Genomic DNA, 20152 nt, shown 5'->3' with positions numbered 1-20152 from the left:
TTATTTATTTTTCTCAACTATTCCAACACTTTCGTTATATCAACACCACAAAATCAACAACCATACTTACAACTTACAAACATAAACTTAAAATTATTTCTTGGTACTCTCTCTCTCTCTCCATATATATATATATATATATATATATATATATATATATATATATATATATATATATATATATATATATATATATATATATATATACATATATATATATATTATAAGGATATAGCTCCGATCTACCCTTACTTATAACTTTGTTACTGACTAAGATTTTCATTTTATTATCAGTCATTACTTTTACCTGATATTAATTATAACTCTATATTCTAATAGCTTATAGAGTACATTGAAATTTAAATTTGTGATCTGAATTTCTAAGACCATATCAAATTAATATTTCTATTAAAAATCAAAGGTAATATTTGAGTTGGCATTATATACTATATTATATACTGCTTCACTTTCGGTATAACTAGCAAATGTGAGGAATACATACACTAGAAAACATCACACACCAAAGAAAAAGTGAAAAGATAAACAACAGAAAAGCAAGAGAAAAGTGAAAAGAATAGACAAAAAATATACTAATAATACATAAATAGCACTCTGATGCTAAAGGATGGAGAATCCTACATTTAGACAACCAAATCCAAAGGATCCCTTATAAATTTTAAAATAATTCTCAAAATAATCATGGGGTATCTAGAATTAACTACCACTATCGGGGCTACATGACTAGCACTTGCTTTGCCAATGTGCAACCAACCCTTTTGTATTAAACATTAAAATGGAGTACACTATTGTTATTAGCTTAGTATGCTAGGAATTTGGATCATTAAATATTTATGTAAATAACTCTATATATTTACATTGTTGTACCGTCTGTATGTCATTAATTTTAATACGAATTGTTTATAGAAAATGTTGAATTATTAGAATAACTAAAAATTTTAGGAAAAATTACTTTTAAAAAGTCAATCTTTAACTCGTATGTACATAAAGGGCTAATATTAAATTTATTCTATAAAGGTCCAACTTTTTGCTCTTATTTGCAATGAAAGAGTTTCCAGGTAATGTTTACCTAGAGTAAGCGGTTAATCCATATCGTTTGATTAAAATAATACATGTTATGTTATAATTGGGTGATGAAATTATATTTAAAAATAAATAAATCTGAAAAAGAAAAAATTATTTATCCTCCATTAACATCTCCTTTATTTAGGCCACCATCTTCTTCTCAGTGTCACCATCACAACCTTATTGTCTCTGCTTTCTTATCTCTCCTATCTCTTACCATTAATTTCTTCAATTTGTTGATTTGCATCTATCTCATTGACAAATCTGCTATTATCATTTTTTTTCCAACTTTCTATTACTTTTAACAACTCAGAAAGGTCTTAGGAACTCATATGTGAAGTCAATTTTTATATTTGGGAATTCACCCGTGAATTTAGGTAATAATGAACACCTAATAAAGATATTATACCAGAGTAATTTTCCACCTTATGGCGTTGATTTTTCTGAACAAATCCAACTGAAAGATCACTAATGGAAGCTTCCCACATACTTCATACACTAGTCACCAAATCAAATACTTCCATTCATCGTTATTTAAGGCTTCCCACATATTTACCACTACTTCATGTAATTATGCAACTTTTTAATACTACTTCTTCAATTGCATTATTTCCTTCTAATTTACCCATATTCCTTTTTTTTGAGGCGTTCAAATAGCTGATTTAAAACCCTCAAAATAATATTTGTCATTAATGCTTATCCTTCTTCTTCGATAGTTACTGATTATGTTATTTAGGGATGCAGGCGGGGCGGGTCTAATAGGAGACCCGCCCCATCGGGGAGGGGATGGGTCCCGGTTTGATGGGTCATGGGGCGGGTACGGGTATAAAATTCATACCCACCGCGGGGATGGGGATGGGGATGGGTTTTAGGTGATACCCGCCCCGCCCCGCCCCCCCTCAAAATATGTACAAATTTTGGGATACCGGGTACCCGGTATCCGATTTATATTTTTTAAAAAGAAATTTAAATTTGGCCTTTTGGAGCCTAATTGGAGATTTGATAAGGAATATGAAAATCATAAGATGCATAATCTAAACAAACAGTAAAGAATTAGAAATGGGTGGATCCTAGAAGATAGATAGCTAATCAATGTTTTTCATGAAGTATGCTTCATCCAGTATCAAATTTTAAATTTTGTTTTTGTTTTTTTTTCATGTTTACTTTTTGTTTTACTTATTTGTTAACTAGTGTTTTATTTTTTTGTTTAATGATAATTTAATTTAATTTAGTTTTAGCATGTTTTAATATTGTTTTGATTAGTGTATTTTTTTATTTTGTTGGTTATTTTATATTTAATTGTTATCTTAGTTTGGATGATTTTATATTTACTTTGGATGATTTTGAGTTGATGTTGAAATACTTTTGTTTTAGACATGTATATTTGTTTGAGACTTTGGTTTGCGTTTGTTTGAGAAAAGGATTGAATATAAATATGTGGCACAGATGGGTATTAAGCGGGGATTTGACGGGTGGTGGGGCGGGGAAAATGGGTATTACACGGGGATGGATACCCAGATGGGTGGTGAGGCGGGGATGGTTTTAGATACAAACCCATCGGGGCGGGGACGGGGAAAAAAATTATACCCGCCGCGGGGATGGGGATGGGGATGGGGATGGGGATTGCATTAACAGATGGGGATAGGGATGGTAATTCCAAAACCCGCCCCGCCCCGCCCCGTTTGCATCCCTAATGTTATTTGGTGGTGAATGGGGTCATGGTGGTTTGTCTAAGAGGTGGTGTTAGTTAATGGCTGGGTTGTTAAGTTTCTTTTTTTTCTTTGTGATTTTTTGGTTTTAAAAAGTCAAAGTAACATATATAACATGTTGTAAGTTATTTGGCTCTTTAATTGCAAATATGAGTAAAAGATTGGACCATTATAGAATAAATGTAATATTGGCCCTTTATCTGTAAACAGGTTAAAAGTTGGCCTTTTAGAAACAATTTTTTCAAAATTTTATTTATATAAAATTATTTGGTACTCTCATCTTTATTATTTATATAAAATTTTAATACCTTTATAGATTTTTTGATCCTTATAAACAATAGGTTTTATTTCTATTTATTAAGGATGTTGTATTGAGCTAGGGATCTTTTATATTATATACTTATACACAATTAATTTAATGTGTTTTCAAAGTAATCCTACAAATCTTGAAAATTGAGTCCCTTATATAAAAGTTAAAATTTTAGATTTGAGCTCCCAAACATTTATAATTAATCAATCTTAAATCATACAATATAATAAAAAAACCATAAAATTCTAAATGGCAGCCTCACAATACATGTTGATTTGGTGAAAATCTATTGGCTACTTATTGCTAGGTGTTTTCATTAAATGCCAACTAATTTATGACTTCATACTAAATTTGCTCTCTTAGAAAATTTCTCTTGTAAGTTTAACTCAAAATTGTCATTGTTAGATAGTAGGAGAATCTTTTATAATTTAATATTTTTTTTCCATTATTAGAATATACTAACTTTTTCCTTTTTCTAGCCTTTTTCCTTTATTATTTCTCATTATTTATAATTTTTTTCATGGAGAATTGAATATTAATTCATGTAAATTATTATTTTTTTAATTAGTTTTTCCATGTGTAGTAATATCTCAACTTAAAAAATCTAAGAATATATTCATTTTTAAATTCAAATTTCTCCTAAAGTTAATAACATTTAAAGTTACAAAAAAATTATTTTCAATTATTGATTTTTGTGATTAAAGTATAAATCAAAAGAAAGTTTCTTTCACAATCTTTATTTAAAAGTGTCTCTTAGATAGTAGTAAATTTAATCTCAATAAAAATAATTTGTTTTCCATATAAAGCAGTTTCATTTACACTTATAATTTCTCACTTTTTCTAAACTTAACAATAGTGAGTTTTTTAATATCTCCACCTTAGAATTTATCACAATCGCACGTTATTATTTTTTGTTGATATCTATTATTATATTTTATCCAAACTTGATAAATTTTATTACGATAATATTTAACTGGATTAGTTCAAATTTAAATTTATATATATATGTGCATTGTACAGGTATATATACTAGTATGATATAGTGACACAAACAAAATTAATGCCAAAATATGTTCTCAGGACATAATTCAGATTTAATTCATTTTCTATGAAAATATTATTATTATTATTATTATTATTATTATTATTATTATTATATTATTATTATTATTATTATTATTATTATTATTATTATTATTATTATTATTATTAGGGTCGTCTCGTTTATTTTGGGCCCCCGAACGAAAGATAAAAGAAGTCCTTATAAAATTTCAGCTCGTCTTGTATGAGACTGTCTCACGGTGAGACGAGCTCAAAACAAGAAGCCATAAGCTAAAAGTTTCTATTATTGAGCTATTTAACCCAAGTATAAGGCATGTCTCATAGTGAGACCGTCTCATACAAGAATTTGTATATAAATTTAACGCGTAATAAAGAATCACTATAATGAAATATAATATTTTTTTTGTTTTGTATTGTTGATATTTTAACTATTTTATAAAAAATCCATAATAACTTCTAGTACAAAGCAAAAAATATAAATTATACCTAAATTTAATTCACACTAATATCAACCTAGCTTGTAGATGAAAATTTAATTTTTGGACCCTAAAAAATTTAAGGCACAGGATAATAGCCCGATATGCCTTGCTAATTGGCCGCCATGATTATTATAGAAGTATATATTTTACATGGTTTATTACTAAAATTTAGATCAAGTATAGTAGAACTATAGACCTATAAAATTAGTGTAGAGATATGATTTGAATTACGAACAAGTAGAGTTATTGTATTTGTAGCTCGTTACTTCTCCAGAAAGAAATTAAGTTATAAAGTTGTACAGATATTATTGTTTAAGATGGAATAAATTAAATGACTTAAACTATTACTTTACTTGACTTTTGTTTTCATTTAATTATTTGATTTTAGATTCAATTCATATACTCTCTCCGTCCTAAAAATACATAATATATTTCATTTTTTTAATTATTTATATAAATGTATTGTTTTAATCAAATGGAAACATATTTTTAAAACATTCAAAAAATAGTTCATTAATGGAGATGGAATATGGAGTTGAGCATAGAATTGCAAAACCCGTAACTCGGACGGTATCGTGAATTTGGTGGAATTTTTTAGGAAATCATTCTCTTTTATGTTGGAGGATTTCTTTGCGTACATCTTAATCTTAATTTTAGGCTTTAAGGTAACAATTGATTGGATCTCCAACCAATGCAATTTTTTATAGTCTTCTTTTTTATATGTTTGAATTCAATCGTATTAAATTGATTTTATTTGTATTGTTTAGTATTCGAAATTAAATAGCGAAGAACAATTATAATGCATGTAAGTGGAGTATTATTGATCAATATTATTGTAACTTTATTAATGATAAAGAAAAAATAAAGGTATATTTGTAAATCATATACATACGAAATTACCAAAGAGATAAAGGAAATTAAGAAAAGATAGACGATAATGTGTGGACTACCATAAATAATAGTCTTAAATGTACAAAAATTAGAGAGATTCATTCACTTAGAGTTAACAGGTTAAATAAAACTCAATTGGATGAGATTAAGTAGTTAAAATGTGAGTAAAAGTACTAGAATTTATGAAACTACGTGAAATGAATACAATTAAAAATATTTTTAAAAAGAGAAAATAAAAAATTTATGCATAAATCAATTAAGAATAAGTCTTATGAATTTTTAATGTTGACAAAAAAAAGATAGACTAGCTAGCATTCTTTTCTTTGAAGAAATAAGTTACTCTAGTTGAGATTACACCTCTCTGAAGATCTGAATACTTGAACGCGCTTTATTTATAAGTTGTCGTCTTTTTTCTCTCCCTAAATCCTAATCATAGTTTTTATGAGCAGAATACATTGAATATGATAATTATAATGATAGAAGCAAAAGCAAAAGTTAATTGAGTACTCCTATCCTATGTACTTAATAGTATTGATTTAGAGTAATTGCTTTTTGGGTTATATGAACTTTTACTTGCCCACTAAAACAAGTTGGTTGAAACAAAAATAAAAAATTTATTATGATTATTATTTTTGTTAATATTATTACTAAGATAATTAATTATTATCATTAAATATCATAATTATTTATTATTTTAAATTTTATAAACATTTGCAATAGATTGAGCAAGTAGAAAGTGAGAGGGTTAAAGATGGGAGAATGAAGTTTTGACAGTAAATTAAGCAGAAATTCCAATGTTGTTTGGCCATATCCATGCCTTTTAGGCCTTCTTGCTCCTTGTTGGTTTATTGTTATTGTCCAACGCCACCGCCACCGACACCCCCTCGCTCTGCCAAATACTATTTATCTTCATATTTTTCTATCTCTCGTTTGTCTTTCACTTTTTAGTTGGCTACTCACTTTTGAATTTTTTTCAAATTTATATAATTATTTGATAAAGAAGTTTTAAATTACCTAAAAATTTAACTTTTAATTAAAAATAAAAAGAACTATGAATATTTTTATCATTCCCTCCGTTCTTATTTAATGTTCCACTTTGTGTTTTTCACACAAATTAAGAAAAATGGAATCTTTGATTGTAGTGGTTATTATTTTAATTAAATAGTAGTATGAAGTAATGATTGTATTGCAAGTATAAGAGATAAAATAATTATAAATAAAACTAAATGAAAAAAATTTTTAATTTATTAATGATGAGAGAGAACTTTACATTTTAGAAGGAAATAAACAAACTTTCCAAATTAGGAAACTTTGAAGCTTCACAGCAGCAAACAGACCCTCCATTCCAAAAAAAACAAAAGAGCCTTATATTGGGCATTCTTTAATTACATGGATTGACATTGATTTTCATCAAATCTGAAATTACAAGCTTGTAATAAAAAAAATGACTTTACATATTCCTAATGACACTATATTAACAGCTCACAGAACAATAAACCAAAATCAGAAGCAAAACTTGTTCACACATGTAACAACCCGACTTACCGTTGACTGGGTAAACAGGGTCATCACTGGGTTCGTTTGCCAAGAAATTGAAATCACACTTCCAAAATTCAAGCAAAGGGGTCACAAGCTCTTCAACGTGACTAACTCAGCTAAATCCCAAAACAAACATCTAACTAATACACAAGATAAATCATACAATTCTCTACAAGTCCGATATAACCAGTACAACCAAAACAAATATACATCTATCCAAAAACCTAATACAAAACTACAAATTCCTACATGCTTAGCTTAATACATATCCTTGGAACGCTATCCAACACTGCTAACCCATCGTTCCCGACCGGTTTCGATCTGTAATCAACTAAAAGATGGAAACAATAGAGGGTCAGTTTATACTGAATGAGAAGTAACAATCCAAATCAACAAACACAATAGTTTCCAAATAAGGGTTTAAAAAGCAACATCAGTTCCCTAGATCTATGTGCGCACAGGGAGTCTAGTTGAAAGGAACATCCATAGCTCTAAGACTATGTCACTCTTGGGTGAAGCTAGTCAATATCTGAATGACAATTCGCTTCAAAAGAGGGAGTAGGGAACAATGTTCCTCAACTCCGTCAATGACCAGCTCGCAAGCCCGACCCATTGACTATATCATAATATCAGCATAAACAATCACAACAACATTTGTCTCAACAATTTCATGATGATGGATAAAAGTTTCAAAGATGATGATGCAACGAAGGGCTCAACAACATTCAAATTATCATTTTGTTTTGAATTTGGAATGTGGATAATATAGGTTTTGACTATATAACACTTAGCAGGTGCATTAATTTACTCAAGAATCAGATTTTTGATGGCGATGATGAATTCAAATGTTAGTGATAATCGATGATGACAGAGATGATTAAAATATGGTGATGAATGACGAACGATCCAGGTAATGACAATTGATAGCTATGAAAATGATGCTCAAAGGTGGTGAGATTTTTAATTGAAATAACAAATCATGGAATAAGGGAGATATAGATCAAACAAAAGATTAAGAATATCATAAAAGAAAGATTCTGTGTTAAGGATTGTACCTCCAACAACCCAAAAGAACCGGCGGCCAAAGCAATGAGATGAATAGGAAACCATGAGCCTTGCTGCTTCACCTTAACTCGGAATAATTTAGGTCACGATCAACAAAATTTGAAGAGGAGAGTGAGGGCTGTAGAACTAAAACCCAGAGGAGAAGATAACAAGGTGGCTGTGATGTATTTGTTCCCGGAAAAGGACAAGGAATCGAAGGTTGTGGCTGCTGCCCCTTCCTCGGCAGGTTCAAGGGAACGATGAGGGTTTGTTTGTTCAAGAATACTCAAGAAAGGATCGAAACTTAAGACCAACAATGGGGAATAGGTTGTTCGTTCTTGCGAAAATCAGAATCAAGGAGTCAGAGGGAGAATGCGAAAGAATCAGATGAAGGAATCAAAGAAAGAAATCAGAGAAAGAATCAGAGAAAAGAAAGAATTCGAAGAAGGAGAAATCAGAGGAAGAAGGTGAACATTGAAGAGGCAACCATTAATGCTATTGTGTTTCGGATTATTGGATTCGAAGGGTTCAAAGACTTGTTGCCATGGCCGCATTCGATCGAAGGCATGGGAAGGAGGAAGTATTGTCTTGAACAAATTCATTTTCAGGAAGAAAGTAAATGTGGTTGTTGTTCGGGTTTTGAACAATGTTTTTTTTTTTTTTTTAATTTTATTTTATTTTAAATAAGGGCTTGGGTATTATAATCCAATTAAAAGAAAAGAAAAGAGAGAAGAAATTAAGTTTAGAATATATTTATATTAAGTATATCTAAGGTCATTCTCATACTAGCAATTCTCTTAAATTCACTCATCTTAATTATTAATTTTTCCTGGAATGTTACAACACAGCCTCAACACAGCCTCAAATCAGTACCCAAAATTCTTCAAACAGTAAACCAAAATCAGAAGGCAACACTTATTCACATAGCCTCAAATCAGTAGCCATAATTCTTCAAACAGTAAACCAAAATCAGTAGCCAACACTTATTCACATAGCCTCAAATCAGTAGCCAAAAATTGTTCATTCGCATCATTAGCCTTCAATGGCTTCAGGAATTGAAGATGAGCAACAGGGGGCTTGGTACTTTGGATCGAATTCATACGTTCCTGAGTGTAGTTCTGAATCCGAAGAAGAGCCACAGAATGTGGAACAAATAGGACCACAGCAACAAATTCAGTATAAGCGAAGACTCACGAATGAGTTAAGGCAACTTATTTTGCAAGACTTGTTGTCACTAAAGGTTAGTGACTCACTTCCTCATAGTACATTCAAACGCATAGCTCAAAAATACGGCTACACACATAGAACCATCCGAAATTTATGGAAACGAGCAATACAAACCAAGGAAGCAAACAAACCATACAATGTGGAATCCAAATTCAAAAATTGTGGAAGAAAAACAGTCGTCATACCACCAAACTTACTTGAGTCTAGACCCATTGGCGAACGCACTTGCATTAGAGATGTTGCAACATGTTTAGATTTGGCACCGTTAACGGTGTGGAGGTTGATAAAAAGAGGCGAGATAAAGGCTCATTCAAATCCATTACACCCGGCTTTAACCGATGCCAACAAAATAAGGAGGGTGGAGTGGATTTTGAGCCTTATCCAAGAAGACACAATTCAAAGACACCCGATTTACAAAGGAATGTACGATTATATTCACATTGACGAGAAGTGGTTTTATTTAACCAAGAAAACGCAAAGGGTTTATTTAGCACACAAAGAAAAGGTCCTATATAGGGCAGCGAAGTCATCAAAGTTCATACCTAAGGCCATGTTCTTAGGAGCCGTTGCTAGGCCTAGATGGAATCGTTTTGGTCAATGCACGTTTGATGGGAAAATTGGAATTTTCCCTTTTATTAATATGGTGCCAGCACAAAGAGATTCAAAGAATCAACCAAGGGGTTCAATTGAAATTAAACAACCGAATCAGTTAATCAAGAAGTTTATAGGAGTATGCTCATACAACAATTGATTCCGGCTATACTAAGAAAATGGCCAAGTGATGGACCTTCTATTATATTTATTCAACAAGATAATGCAAGGGTTCTTATCACAAACGAGGATCCAATATGGCAACAACACAATAGGCAAGGGGGTTTAACTTTACTCAACAACCTCCAAATAGTCCAGATTGTAATATTCTAGACTTGGGTTTCTTTAGGAGCATGCAATCACTTATGCATAAAAAGATGCCAAAAAACATTACAGAATTAATCACAGCAGTTGAGGATGCATTCGGAGAATTACATCCAAAGACCTTAACTAATGTGTGGATCTCATTACAACACCATTTAAATGAGATTTTAAAAGTTAAGGGGTCTAATGACTACATACAACCCCACTTTGGAAAGAAGGTTGAAGAAGACAATGGCAGGTTAAGGATTCAAGTGAGAATCCCAACACAATTGGTTAGAGAAGCTGTAGCTTTTCTTAACCCAAACACGGATCAGCAACAAACACAAGCATTAACAGAATATGAGGATGCTGCACGAACAACAGAGATCATTCAAGAAGCTTATGATCAGGCAGTTAAAGAAACTCAAGGATGACAAACATCAAAGCCCCTCAGTTTATTTTGTTCAAATCATCATTAAAATTGTAGCTTTAAAAACTTAGGAGCAACAAATTGTTAATCACAACCCATGTTAATGATTAGCAAGTCACTTCATTATTTTACATAATTTTAGAAAAAAAAGCCCCCTGATTCATCATAAAGGTTATGAAACCTCTCAGATTACAATTTATCATCAACAAATGAAGTAACTAAACATGCTAAAAAATCAAGTGACGGGTAATAGTTTACCAAATGCTACTCAACCAAGTAATCAAATTAAATTTTTCAGAATTTAGAGGTTCAACAATTTGACATCACAGGGGCTTGTACACATAAAACCAGCAACAAACATCAACCCTAAAACCAGCAACATAATACCAACAGTAAAACCAAAAAAACCCCAAACCAGAAGAACACAATATCAAAAACAACACAGTTAATTACAAACGAAAAAAACAAACATCAAACATAAAGACAAGATCATCATAATCCAGCATCAAACAACAACAGATAAAACCAGCTCCAATTTTTTCAAATTTAATTAACAAAAAAAAATAAAACGAATTATCAGAACAACCTTATAATCATTAAGCACGTTTTTTGGGGTTCAATTTTGCCCTAGACGCAATAACATCTTCAGGAGTGTCAGGGACAACCAAATTGATGTCATCTTCTTCAAGTACCTTTTCAACAATAGGAAAAGTTGGTGGAGATTCATTATACACAGAAGTTGCATCATCTTCAAGTACCTTTTGATATGCCTCAGATCTTTTTTTGACCATCTCAAAATTTCATTGGAGTAGGAATGAGAACGACCATTGAGGGAACAAGAACACAACTCACTATAATCGCATAGGCCGTCATAAAGATATGAAGGAATTGTGGAATCACTCTTAGACTCGTCGTTTTCCATTGAAAATACTTAAAGATTCAACAGGAAGTTAATGGAGGATTCAAGAACAGGGGGAAAGAACAGGGGCTTAAATTTCGAACCTTCGCCAAAACAAACAAAACTAACCTCAAAATGATGAGAATAGTAATAATGAAGAAGAAACATTTTAATGCAGTTAAAATGCACTAAAAATGAAGAAGAAACAGGGGGGAAAGCCATGAAAATGGCGTTCATGAATAGAGAGAATGGACCGTTTAAGAGGAAGAAGGAAGAAATGACCGTTCATGAAGGCAGTAGGGGTCATAATGAAAAATGCAAAGCCCAAGAATAGTAATAAATGTATCCGGATGATTCCGGGTACATTAAGGTAAAAGAGGGTATTTTAAGTAAAAGTGGGATAAAAAGTTTCCAAAAATAGAAAGTATTCTAAAGTGGAAGAACTTTTGAAACTACCCGTTATAGTAATGTGGAAGATCAAAAAAGAATGGAGGGAGTATTGAATTTTAGTTTTTAATTCATTTTTTTTCTAATAAACAACAAACTACAAACAACCAACAACTATTTTTTTACTAAAGATCTCCATAACAACTAATATAAACTACTAACTTAATCAACAACTACAAAAAATTTAATATTACCCGCTAATAAAACAAAACAACTAAAATTCAATATATCAAACCTTCATTATGACATTTTTTTTCTCACCGCATCATAATTTTGTTAATTATTAGTTGCTATTTCAAAAGGTAAATGAATTATAACAAATATATATACAATAAGCTAAGGCAACTAGAGAAGTTCAATAATAATGTGACAAAATTATGTGTTTTAATAAAGATGGGACTCAATAGGTAATTAAGGTAACATTATTTTTACTCTTTTACTTTCTATTAATTACTTTATCTAAGTTCACAAGCTAAGCCATCTTCATTGGAAAAGAAAAGAGCTTTACTAAATCAACTAAAATTACATTTCTCAGACTCACGTTGTTTAGTAAAAATGTCCAACTTGTGAAGTAAGTATGAAAACTGACATTGTTCCAAAGCTTTAGTAAAAATGTCAGCTAACTGCTCACTAGTATAAACATGATGAGTAATAAGAAATCCCTCATGAATCACATCACGTATATAGTGACAATCAACCTCAATATGTTTCGTTCGCTCATGAAACACAGGATTTTGAGCAATATGTAATGCAGACTTACTGTCACAAAACAACGTCATAGGAGCAGAATGATCAACACCAAGACAAGAAAGTAGACCCTTCAACCATTTGAGTTCGCAAGTAATGGAGGCCATAGAACGATATTCAGCCTCAGCAGACGACCGAGACACCGTATGTTGTTTCTTGGTTTTCCAGGAGATGGGAGAACCACCAAGAAACACAATCCAACCCGTCAAAGAACGTCGAGTGAGAGGACAACTGGCCCAATCAGAATCACACCAACCAGTGAGATGCAAATCACATTTTGAAGGAAGAAGAATACCTTGACCAGAAGATCCTTTTAGATAGCGCACGACACGCAGTGCTGCGTCCCAATGCTCCACACGAGGAGCGTGCATAAATTATGCCAAAATATGTACCGCATATGCCAAATCTGGACGTGTGAATGATAAGTAGATAAGACGGCCAACAAGTCTACGATACTGCTCCGGATCAGACAAGAAGTCACCACGAGCAAGAGCCAAAGAATGATTCTGTTCAATGGGAAATTGAGATGGCTTAGCGCCCAACAATCCAGTCTCAGAGATTATATCCAGGGCATATTTACGTTGACATAGCAAAATCCCGTCATCATTACGGGCCACCTCAATCCCAAGAAAATATTTCACGAGCCCAAGATCTTTCATATGAAAACACGTACCTAGATATTGTTTGAACCTTAGAAGAGCACAAGAATCATTGCCCGATATGATCAAATCATCAACATAGACAAGGACATTCAGTTGCACAGAAGCTTGTCGAAAAGTAAACAAAGAGTAGTCAGAGTATGATTGACGGAAGCCATATTTTTTTAAGGAAGCAACAAGTTTGGCAAACCAACATCTAGGAGCCTGACGTAGACCATATAATGATTTCAAAAGAGGAAACACCTTACCACGTGTGGAAGAGAAACTAGGAGGTGGTTTCATATACACCTCCTCAGCCAAATCACCATGAAGAAAAGCATTATGAACATCCATTTGATGCAATGCCCAATTTTTTGCTGCAGCTACGGCCAGAAAAGTACGTACTGTAACCATCTTTGCAACCGGTGCAAAAGTCTCCACTCTGCCATCAGCATGATATTTAATTTTATAGACCCAACGGCAACCAAGGGCTTTCTTACCAGGGGGAAGTTCCGTCATCTCCCAAGTATTATTGTCCTTCAAAGCTCTAATTTCTTTCTGCATTGCCTCTTTCCACCCGTCATCCTGCATTGCCTCGCGAAAAGTGCGAGGTTCATGACCAGAGAAAACAGCTGCAAGAAAAGTGCGATGTTGCACAGAATAGTTTTCACAGTTAACATAATGAGCAATAGGATAGGGAGTACCTGAGGAGCCATCAGAACAAGAAGAGTGGGAGGATGAACCCTTACTAGTATACGGGTGTGCGATAATGGCACTAGCAACATAGTCGCGAAGAAGAACCGAAGGGCGTTTCTCACGCATACCCCGACCCAAAGTATCAGTACCTTGTCCAAGAATTTCCTGAGATAAATCATGATCCGTAGAAGTAGTATGGGTCTGCTGCCGAGGGCTACTGACTTGCGGCCCTGCGGCCTGCGGGTTGGGAAGAAGAAGAAAAATCACCAGGCTGTTGTGTTTGTGGGCTAATTTCGGTGGGCTGAGTAGAATAAGTAATGGGTGAGTTTAATTGTTGGCTTATGGGCGGTGTTATAGTAATGGGGGGCTAATTGAAATCATCATGCAACAAAGGGAGAGAATGTGCATCAAAGTGGTCATTCGATAAGGAGATCTCATTATTTTGTGAAAATGGAAATTCATTTTCAGAATCATTTTAAAGTGTAAAATGTTAGAGTATATTAATATACCTTTATTAAAATCTAATAATTTAACTACATGAATTAATTTACCACACACAAATTGTTATAGGTAATATTTATTTATCTTTATGTTTAAGTAAAAAGACTAAAATACTTTTCTATCTAAATTTGATTAGCTGTGATGTGGGCCTTACAGCTGGACAACCCAATTTCTTCCCAAATGACTGCTACAAATTAACCCTAATGCCCCAATCTTAGTAAAAAAAAACTCTAATCTCAGTCAAAACCCTAACTACCCATGATTTCCATCACTACCGTGTCTCCCTACATTGAGTTACTGAAATATCCTTTAAACAATTTCTATAAATACTTCTAAGAAAATTATTTTTTACCCTAATCTAAGAATATTTACCGTTACTCTCCCATATTTACAACTAACACTTGTATCTTGTCCTAATCCTCATATCAATTCAAACACTTTGACAATCAGCTGATCATTTAATTAGTATGTCCATATTCCTTATCATTAACCATTCCGTTTTCCATTCTCGAATGCACTTAAACGTCGAAGGGGTTTTTCAGGAAACCACCCCGCACAAGACTAACGTTGTTATTGTAGATTCGAAGTCTCTTCTTAGGCATGGTTATAAGCGCTTCTTGGTGTATTAATAGTTGTTCCCGTCATAATCACTTCTATACAGGTATTCTAAGAGTCTCTATAACACCTCCAAATTTTACATCGAAACAGAAATTAAATTTAGTATTCGTAGACTATAGATAAGTAAAATCAAATAAATTTAAATATATCATTAATAGTATAATGTATTTTAAATGAAATATCCGAAAGTTAACATAATATTCATTTGATTTATGAATGAAGTTTGTTTTTAAGTTTAATTATATTATGAAATATTTAAAATTTTAAAATACTAATTATTAAATTAAAAGAGTGAGAAATTATGTAAATTTTCATTTGGAGATTAATAATTCTTTTATAAGGATGGGAGTATAAAAATTGGAAAGGAGTATGAGTATAATAATAAAATGTATAAATATTATGACTAAAAGTGAGTCATTTCCCTAAATAATGTTTAAAAAAAAAAATTTCCCACTTTACCTAATTTGGGAAAGAATTTTCCAGAATACCGTCCACGTGGAAAAGTCTTTTTTTTTTTTCAGACCAAAACGCCACTTGAAATGGCGGTTTACATAAAGCACAAAAACGCCACATGAAGTGGCGGTTTGGTCAAGGCAAACCGACATCTCATGTGGCGGTTTGATCCCTGGTAAACCGCCACTTCATGTGGCGGTTTGCTGGTGGCCTGCAACAATATTTTTTTTTCTTTCATTTCCCCTAAATAGTGAACGTAACCTGCATTAAACTAGTTCAATACCATCTATTCCATATTAATCAATTACGAACCAGCTTGATTTGAAAAAATTAATTATGAAAATAATGCGAAGATATATTACAATCATGAACATACAAAGTTAAAATCATACAAGAATATACAAGAAGTTAAAATAATATAAGAATATACAAAGTTTGTTAAACTACAACCCCCGGCCCCTTTTGTTTTGCGCACCGGTGGATGATGATGGTGTGAACTCGTCAACCTCCGCAATGACATTAAGAGTAGGAGCTCGTCGTTGACTAGCACGCTGATATGTGATAATCCTTTGCGGAGGCGATGGATGTGGCGGAGGAGTGTTGATGGAAGACGGGGGAACGAACGGCGACATAGTAGCGGATGTCGATGGCGATCTGGAAGACCGACCCTGAGTAGATGAACGCTGGCGGCCTCTTGTGGACCGAGAACTGGATCCTCTGGAAGAGCTACCTCGATGGGCTGAACTCCTTGGAGAAGGAGTGTGGAATGTGTCATCTACGTCGCCAATGACGGGTGGAGTCGGTATGAGGTACTCATAACCCGCTTGACTCAATGCATCGGTCAACGACGCATTAATGGAGCCTAAGGTCTGAGAACATAGCCGATAGCCCACGTCAACTGGCGATGTAGCGGCCCCTTGAATCGTGTCATTACATTGTATCAACACCGATCGGATGCGCTCAGCCTGTTTGTTATCATTATATTGTTAAAACAGTTACTTAAAACTATTACTATTTGTTATGAGTGTTGAAAAAAAACGTACCAGTAACGTAGATGTCGGATGGTAATGTGATCCTGGCTGCGCAAATGCGATGTTCGTTAGGCGTAATATGGAGATGCGCCTGTACCAACTCATGTACATAGCAGAGCTATGACCTGTGAAGTTATCTCCTCCAACCAATGTAGATGCTCGGTCGTTCCACGCATCTACATGCGATCTATGTCGTACGAGGTAGTTCTTGTCCCCAGTCCTCCGATCGATCGCATGTAGTTGACGTTGGGTGTCACAGGCTTGCGGAATTACCTGCTCCAAACCGAATTGACGCATGACACGATCCGGGAGATGTAGCTCGACGATGTCAAAGCAAATAAGAGGACAACGCGATCTCCAAATCTCGTGGCCCGATGTACATATGTGCGGTAGAGCTTCCATCTTAGCCGCTGTGTAAGGTTGCCATGTCATCTGTAATAGAAATCAATATGCTTAGTAATGTATACAATTTATTCATAACTAATACAAATAGTAAATGTTACTAACCTGCTCGTCCCGTTGTCGATCTAGTGCGTCCCTGTAGTAGACGAGAGTATGTGGGGAGTGGGATCTCGAAAGATATACGCGAAGCCAGCTGTAAACAAATAAACATTTTCATCTATCATAAAATAGTGAAATTACGAATTTGAATAGTGAATTGAGTGTTGCTACCTTACTGCCAAAGGATCCATCCCGCGCCGATGCTGTGACCCTAATATCGGTTCAAAATCATCCGCGTCATCTTCCTGATCATGTTGCCCATCCGGTCGAACCGTCCGAATAATGGGCCTCCCTATATGAATGTGCTCCCATGACCGTATCTGTAACAACATCAAGCATCCACCCATGTCCTATGCACCCTTACGAGATGCTCGACATAAGTTATGATACAGATACGCTAGGGTAGCACTTCCCCAACTGTACTCATCTACGCGCTCCAAGTCTCCCAGTAGAGGGAGATAGATCAACTGTACCGAGTCGCCGCTCTTGTCCGGAAACAAGATGCATCCAAACAGGTACAAAATGTAAGCTCGGGCATGTCTGTTAACCGTCACATCATCTGCATCATCCTCAAGCGCGCTAAAATGCTGTCGAAGCCAAGTCAGCTTCAATGACGATCCAACGATGATCTTCGGCTGTGAGGGGTCTTGAGGGTTTTCCGGCCAAACCCCTAGCAGCTCATGTACTAATGCTGGCCAATTTCCCTCCCCATGACCAATGACTGCTTGTCCTTCAACCGGCAGTCCCATGATAACTACCACATCTTGCAACGTGATCGTTGCCTCGCCAACTGTGAGGTGGAAGGTATGTGTCTCCGGCCTCCACCTCTCCACCAATGCAGTGATAAGTGCTCGATCGAGCTCTAAGCCCCCGCCCAACAACCGGTGAATGTATCTAAAACCAGCTAGCTCGACTACGTCTAATACCCTGTCATCCACCTCCCACCGTAACGTACTCGCCTGGTAGCGCTGACGAGTAACCAATTGGGCAGTGGAGCCCTCCCACGCAGCTACGCTCCTGTGTGTCGCCTGAAGCGTAAGCACTGATGGATCAACTGGGCCCGGCATCGCCATGATTGCTGTTACGTGTTTTTCATCGCCATAAGTGTTATAAAAATCATAAAAATATCATGACTTCCCTCGCATTATCCAAATTTGCAACCAATTCAACATGTTTTTCAATGGGATAATGATCTTTCATGTGATATCTCCACCAATTTGCTACCAATTTGCAACCAATATCATGACTTCCTCACCCCAATACACTATAACGGGAAGTGTAAATTTGAATACAAGAATTTGTGATACTAAGGTATTAGAACACTTATTATAAGGTTCATTTCAAATATAAAAGCTAAAAATACCATGAATATATACAAAAACCATTAAACTAACCCTACAAAGTAATAAACTTTCATTGAAGCATTTCATCAAACACTTTATATGCATACAAAACAAATCCTAAAATTCAACTACAAATGTGTAAAACGTAAGCTTAAATCATGAAAACAATAGAATGTAACAAACAATTAACGTTTTTATAACTTCAATTCAAACAATAATGAACAAAAAAAACAATTTGCATATTGAACAAAAATTAGGGTTTTATTCATACCTTAAATGAGGATGAAAATGAACTAGTACACAAGGAGAAGATGGGAATGTAGTTGATTAGCTTAGTTGAATGAGAGGAATTGTAAATTTGAAGTAAATGAGAGTGAAGAATTTTTTTTTTTTTAGCAAAACCGGCAGCAACTAAGAATGGAGTGGAATGAATGAAAAACTCACGACACTGTGGCTGCTTTGTACTGCTACCAAACCGCCACTTCAAGTGGCGGTTTACTTAACATATTTTTTTTTTTTTTTAAAAAAAAATTTCCACTACAAAACCGCCATCTCAGATGGCGGTTTACTCCAGATGCATGAATAAAACCGCTACTTCATGTAGCGGTTATATTTAAAAAAAAAAAAAATAATTCTCAAAGCTATCCTACGTGGACGGTAATGTGGGAATTAGTTTTCCATTTCCAGCAAAATGGGAAATACTTTGTACAATTGCATTATTTAGGGAAATTTCTCACTAAAAGTCCAACAAAGATTGGGTGGAAATACACTAATGATCTGTCCACTATGTTGTTGTTATTGTGTATCCAAAATCCTAAGTGAAGAAAAACAATTTTAGCACCTCATTCCTCACACTAAAGTGAAAAGTCCCACACTTTGAAATGTACGTAGAATAATGAATACTGAATACTGTCGGTGATGAAAATAAAGAAAAATTATAATCCTGTTACTGCCTTCACTTGTTGTGGTTCAATCAAACCAGAGAACACATTTACCAAGTGCCACTGCCCACTGCCTATCCAAAGGTATCCTCACTCCACACTCCTACACCAATCTCTCACTCTTTTCAATCTATTTTTATTAATTCCAACATTTGTTTTTCCATATCACCTATTACCTAATACAACCTAATACAATGAACCTAATTTTTACTCTAATTATTTAAATCAAACATTTATCATAATTGTAAATTAATAAACTTTAGATTGAGATAATTTATACAAGATCCATATATATGATTATGTTGTAACTTATATATTAACGACAAGTCAATTTGGTTGATGAATACTAGTAGTGTGGGAAGTCTACACAGGTGCAAATAAAAAACAGAGGAAGTATATTATTCTCCATTTTTCTAAATACGTATTTCTATCACTCTTTTCCATAACGACTTTATAGTATGACTGATGAGTTTTATTTCTCGATAGTAAGACCAATCTCAAACATCTCTTTTATTCTTATAAATAGGTACTAGAGTACTTATCTAGCTTCTCCCGTCATTCAACATTTTATTTGTCTAAATCTTGTTGAATAAATGAACTAGAAAAATTAGTAAAATACATACTCCCTTTGTCCTTTTTGATTTGCATCAAAAAGAAATTGAATTATTCT

The 20152-nt window shown here is 33.9% G+C and overlaps 2 protein-coding genes and 1 long non-coding RNA gene across 3 annotated transcripts; 1 reads left to right on the top strand and 2 right to left on the bottom strand.

Annotated features, from left to right (window-relative positions):
- Nucleotides 1–6761: 6761 nt before the first annotated feature.
- On the bottom strand, nucleotides 6762–8844 carry LOC130827131 (uncharacterized). Its single transcript, XR_009047169.1, has 2 exons — nucleotides 8129–8844; nucleotides 6762–7404 (listed from the first exon to the last, which is right to left on the bottom strand). It is a non-coding gene; the product is annotated as an uncharacterized LOC130827131 (long non-coding RNA).
- Nucleotides 8845–9159: 315 nt separating this feature from the next.
- LOC130811426 (uncharacterized) lies at nucleotides 9160–10672 on the top strand. The gene is made up of 2 exons (XM_057677751.1): nucleotides 9160–10074; nucleotides 10211–10672. The coding sequence occupies exons 1-2, from the start codon at nucleotides 9160–9162 to the stop codon at nucleotides 10670–10672; spliced, it is 1377 nt and encodes a 458-aa protein (XP_057533734.1).
- A 5216-nt stretch (nucleotides 10673–15888) lies between these two features.
- Nucleotides 15889–17554, bottom strand: LOC130815524 (serine/threonine-protein phosphatase 7 long form homolog). The gene is made up of 4 exons (XM_057682014.1): nucleotides 17370–17554; nucleotides 17205–17292; nucleotides 16710–17129; nucleotides 15889–16631 (listed from the first exon to the last, which is right to left on the bottom strand). Exons 1-4 carry the CDS (start codon nucleotides 17543–17545, stop codon nucleotides 16110–16112), a joined length of 1206 nt encoding a protein of 401 aa, XP_057537997.1. The 5' UTR covers nucleotides 17546–17554; the 3' UTR covers nucleotides 15889–16109.
- Between the last annotated feature and the right edge of the window lie 2598 nt (nucleotides 17555–20152).

The sequence above is a fragment of the Amaranthus tricolor genome, chromosome 1 (genome assembly GCF_026212465.1).
Source record: "Amaranthus tricolor cultivar Red isolate AtriRed21 chromosome 1, ASM2621246v1, whole genome shotgun sequence".
NCBI lineage: Eukaryota > Viridiplantae > Streptophyta > Magnoliopsida > Caryophyllales > Amaranthaceae > Amaranthus > Amaranthus tricolor.
Note: the sequence above shows the minus strand (reverse complement) of the source record. Positions and strands in the feature narration are given on the sequence as shown.

Coding starts and splice junctions, on each gene's coding strand:
- LOC130811426 (XM_057677751.1), top strand. CDS start 9,160: ATGGCTTCAGGAATTGAAGATGAGCAACAGGGGGCTTGGTACTTTGGA. Junction 10,075..10,210: donor TAATCAAGAAGTTTATAGGA/GTATGCTCATAC, acceptor ACAACACAATAG/GCAAGGGGGTTTAACTTTAC.
- LOC130815524 (XM_057682014.1), bottom strand. CDS start 17,545: ATGGGTGGATGCTTGATGTTGTTACAGATACGGTCATGGGAGCACATT. Junction 17,293..17,369: donor ATGGATCCTTTGGCAGTAAG/GTAGCAACACTC, acceptor ATTTGTTTACAG/CTGGCTTCGCGTATATCTTT. Junction 16,632..16,709: donor ATCCGACATCTACGTTACTG/GTACGTTTTTTT, acceptor GATAACAAACAG/GCTGAGCGCATCCGATCGGT.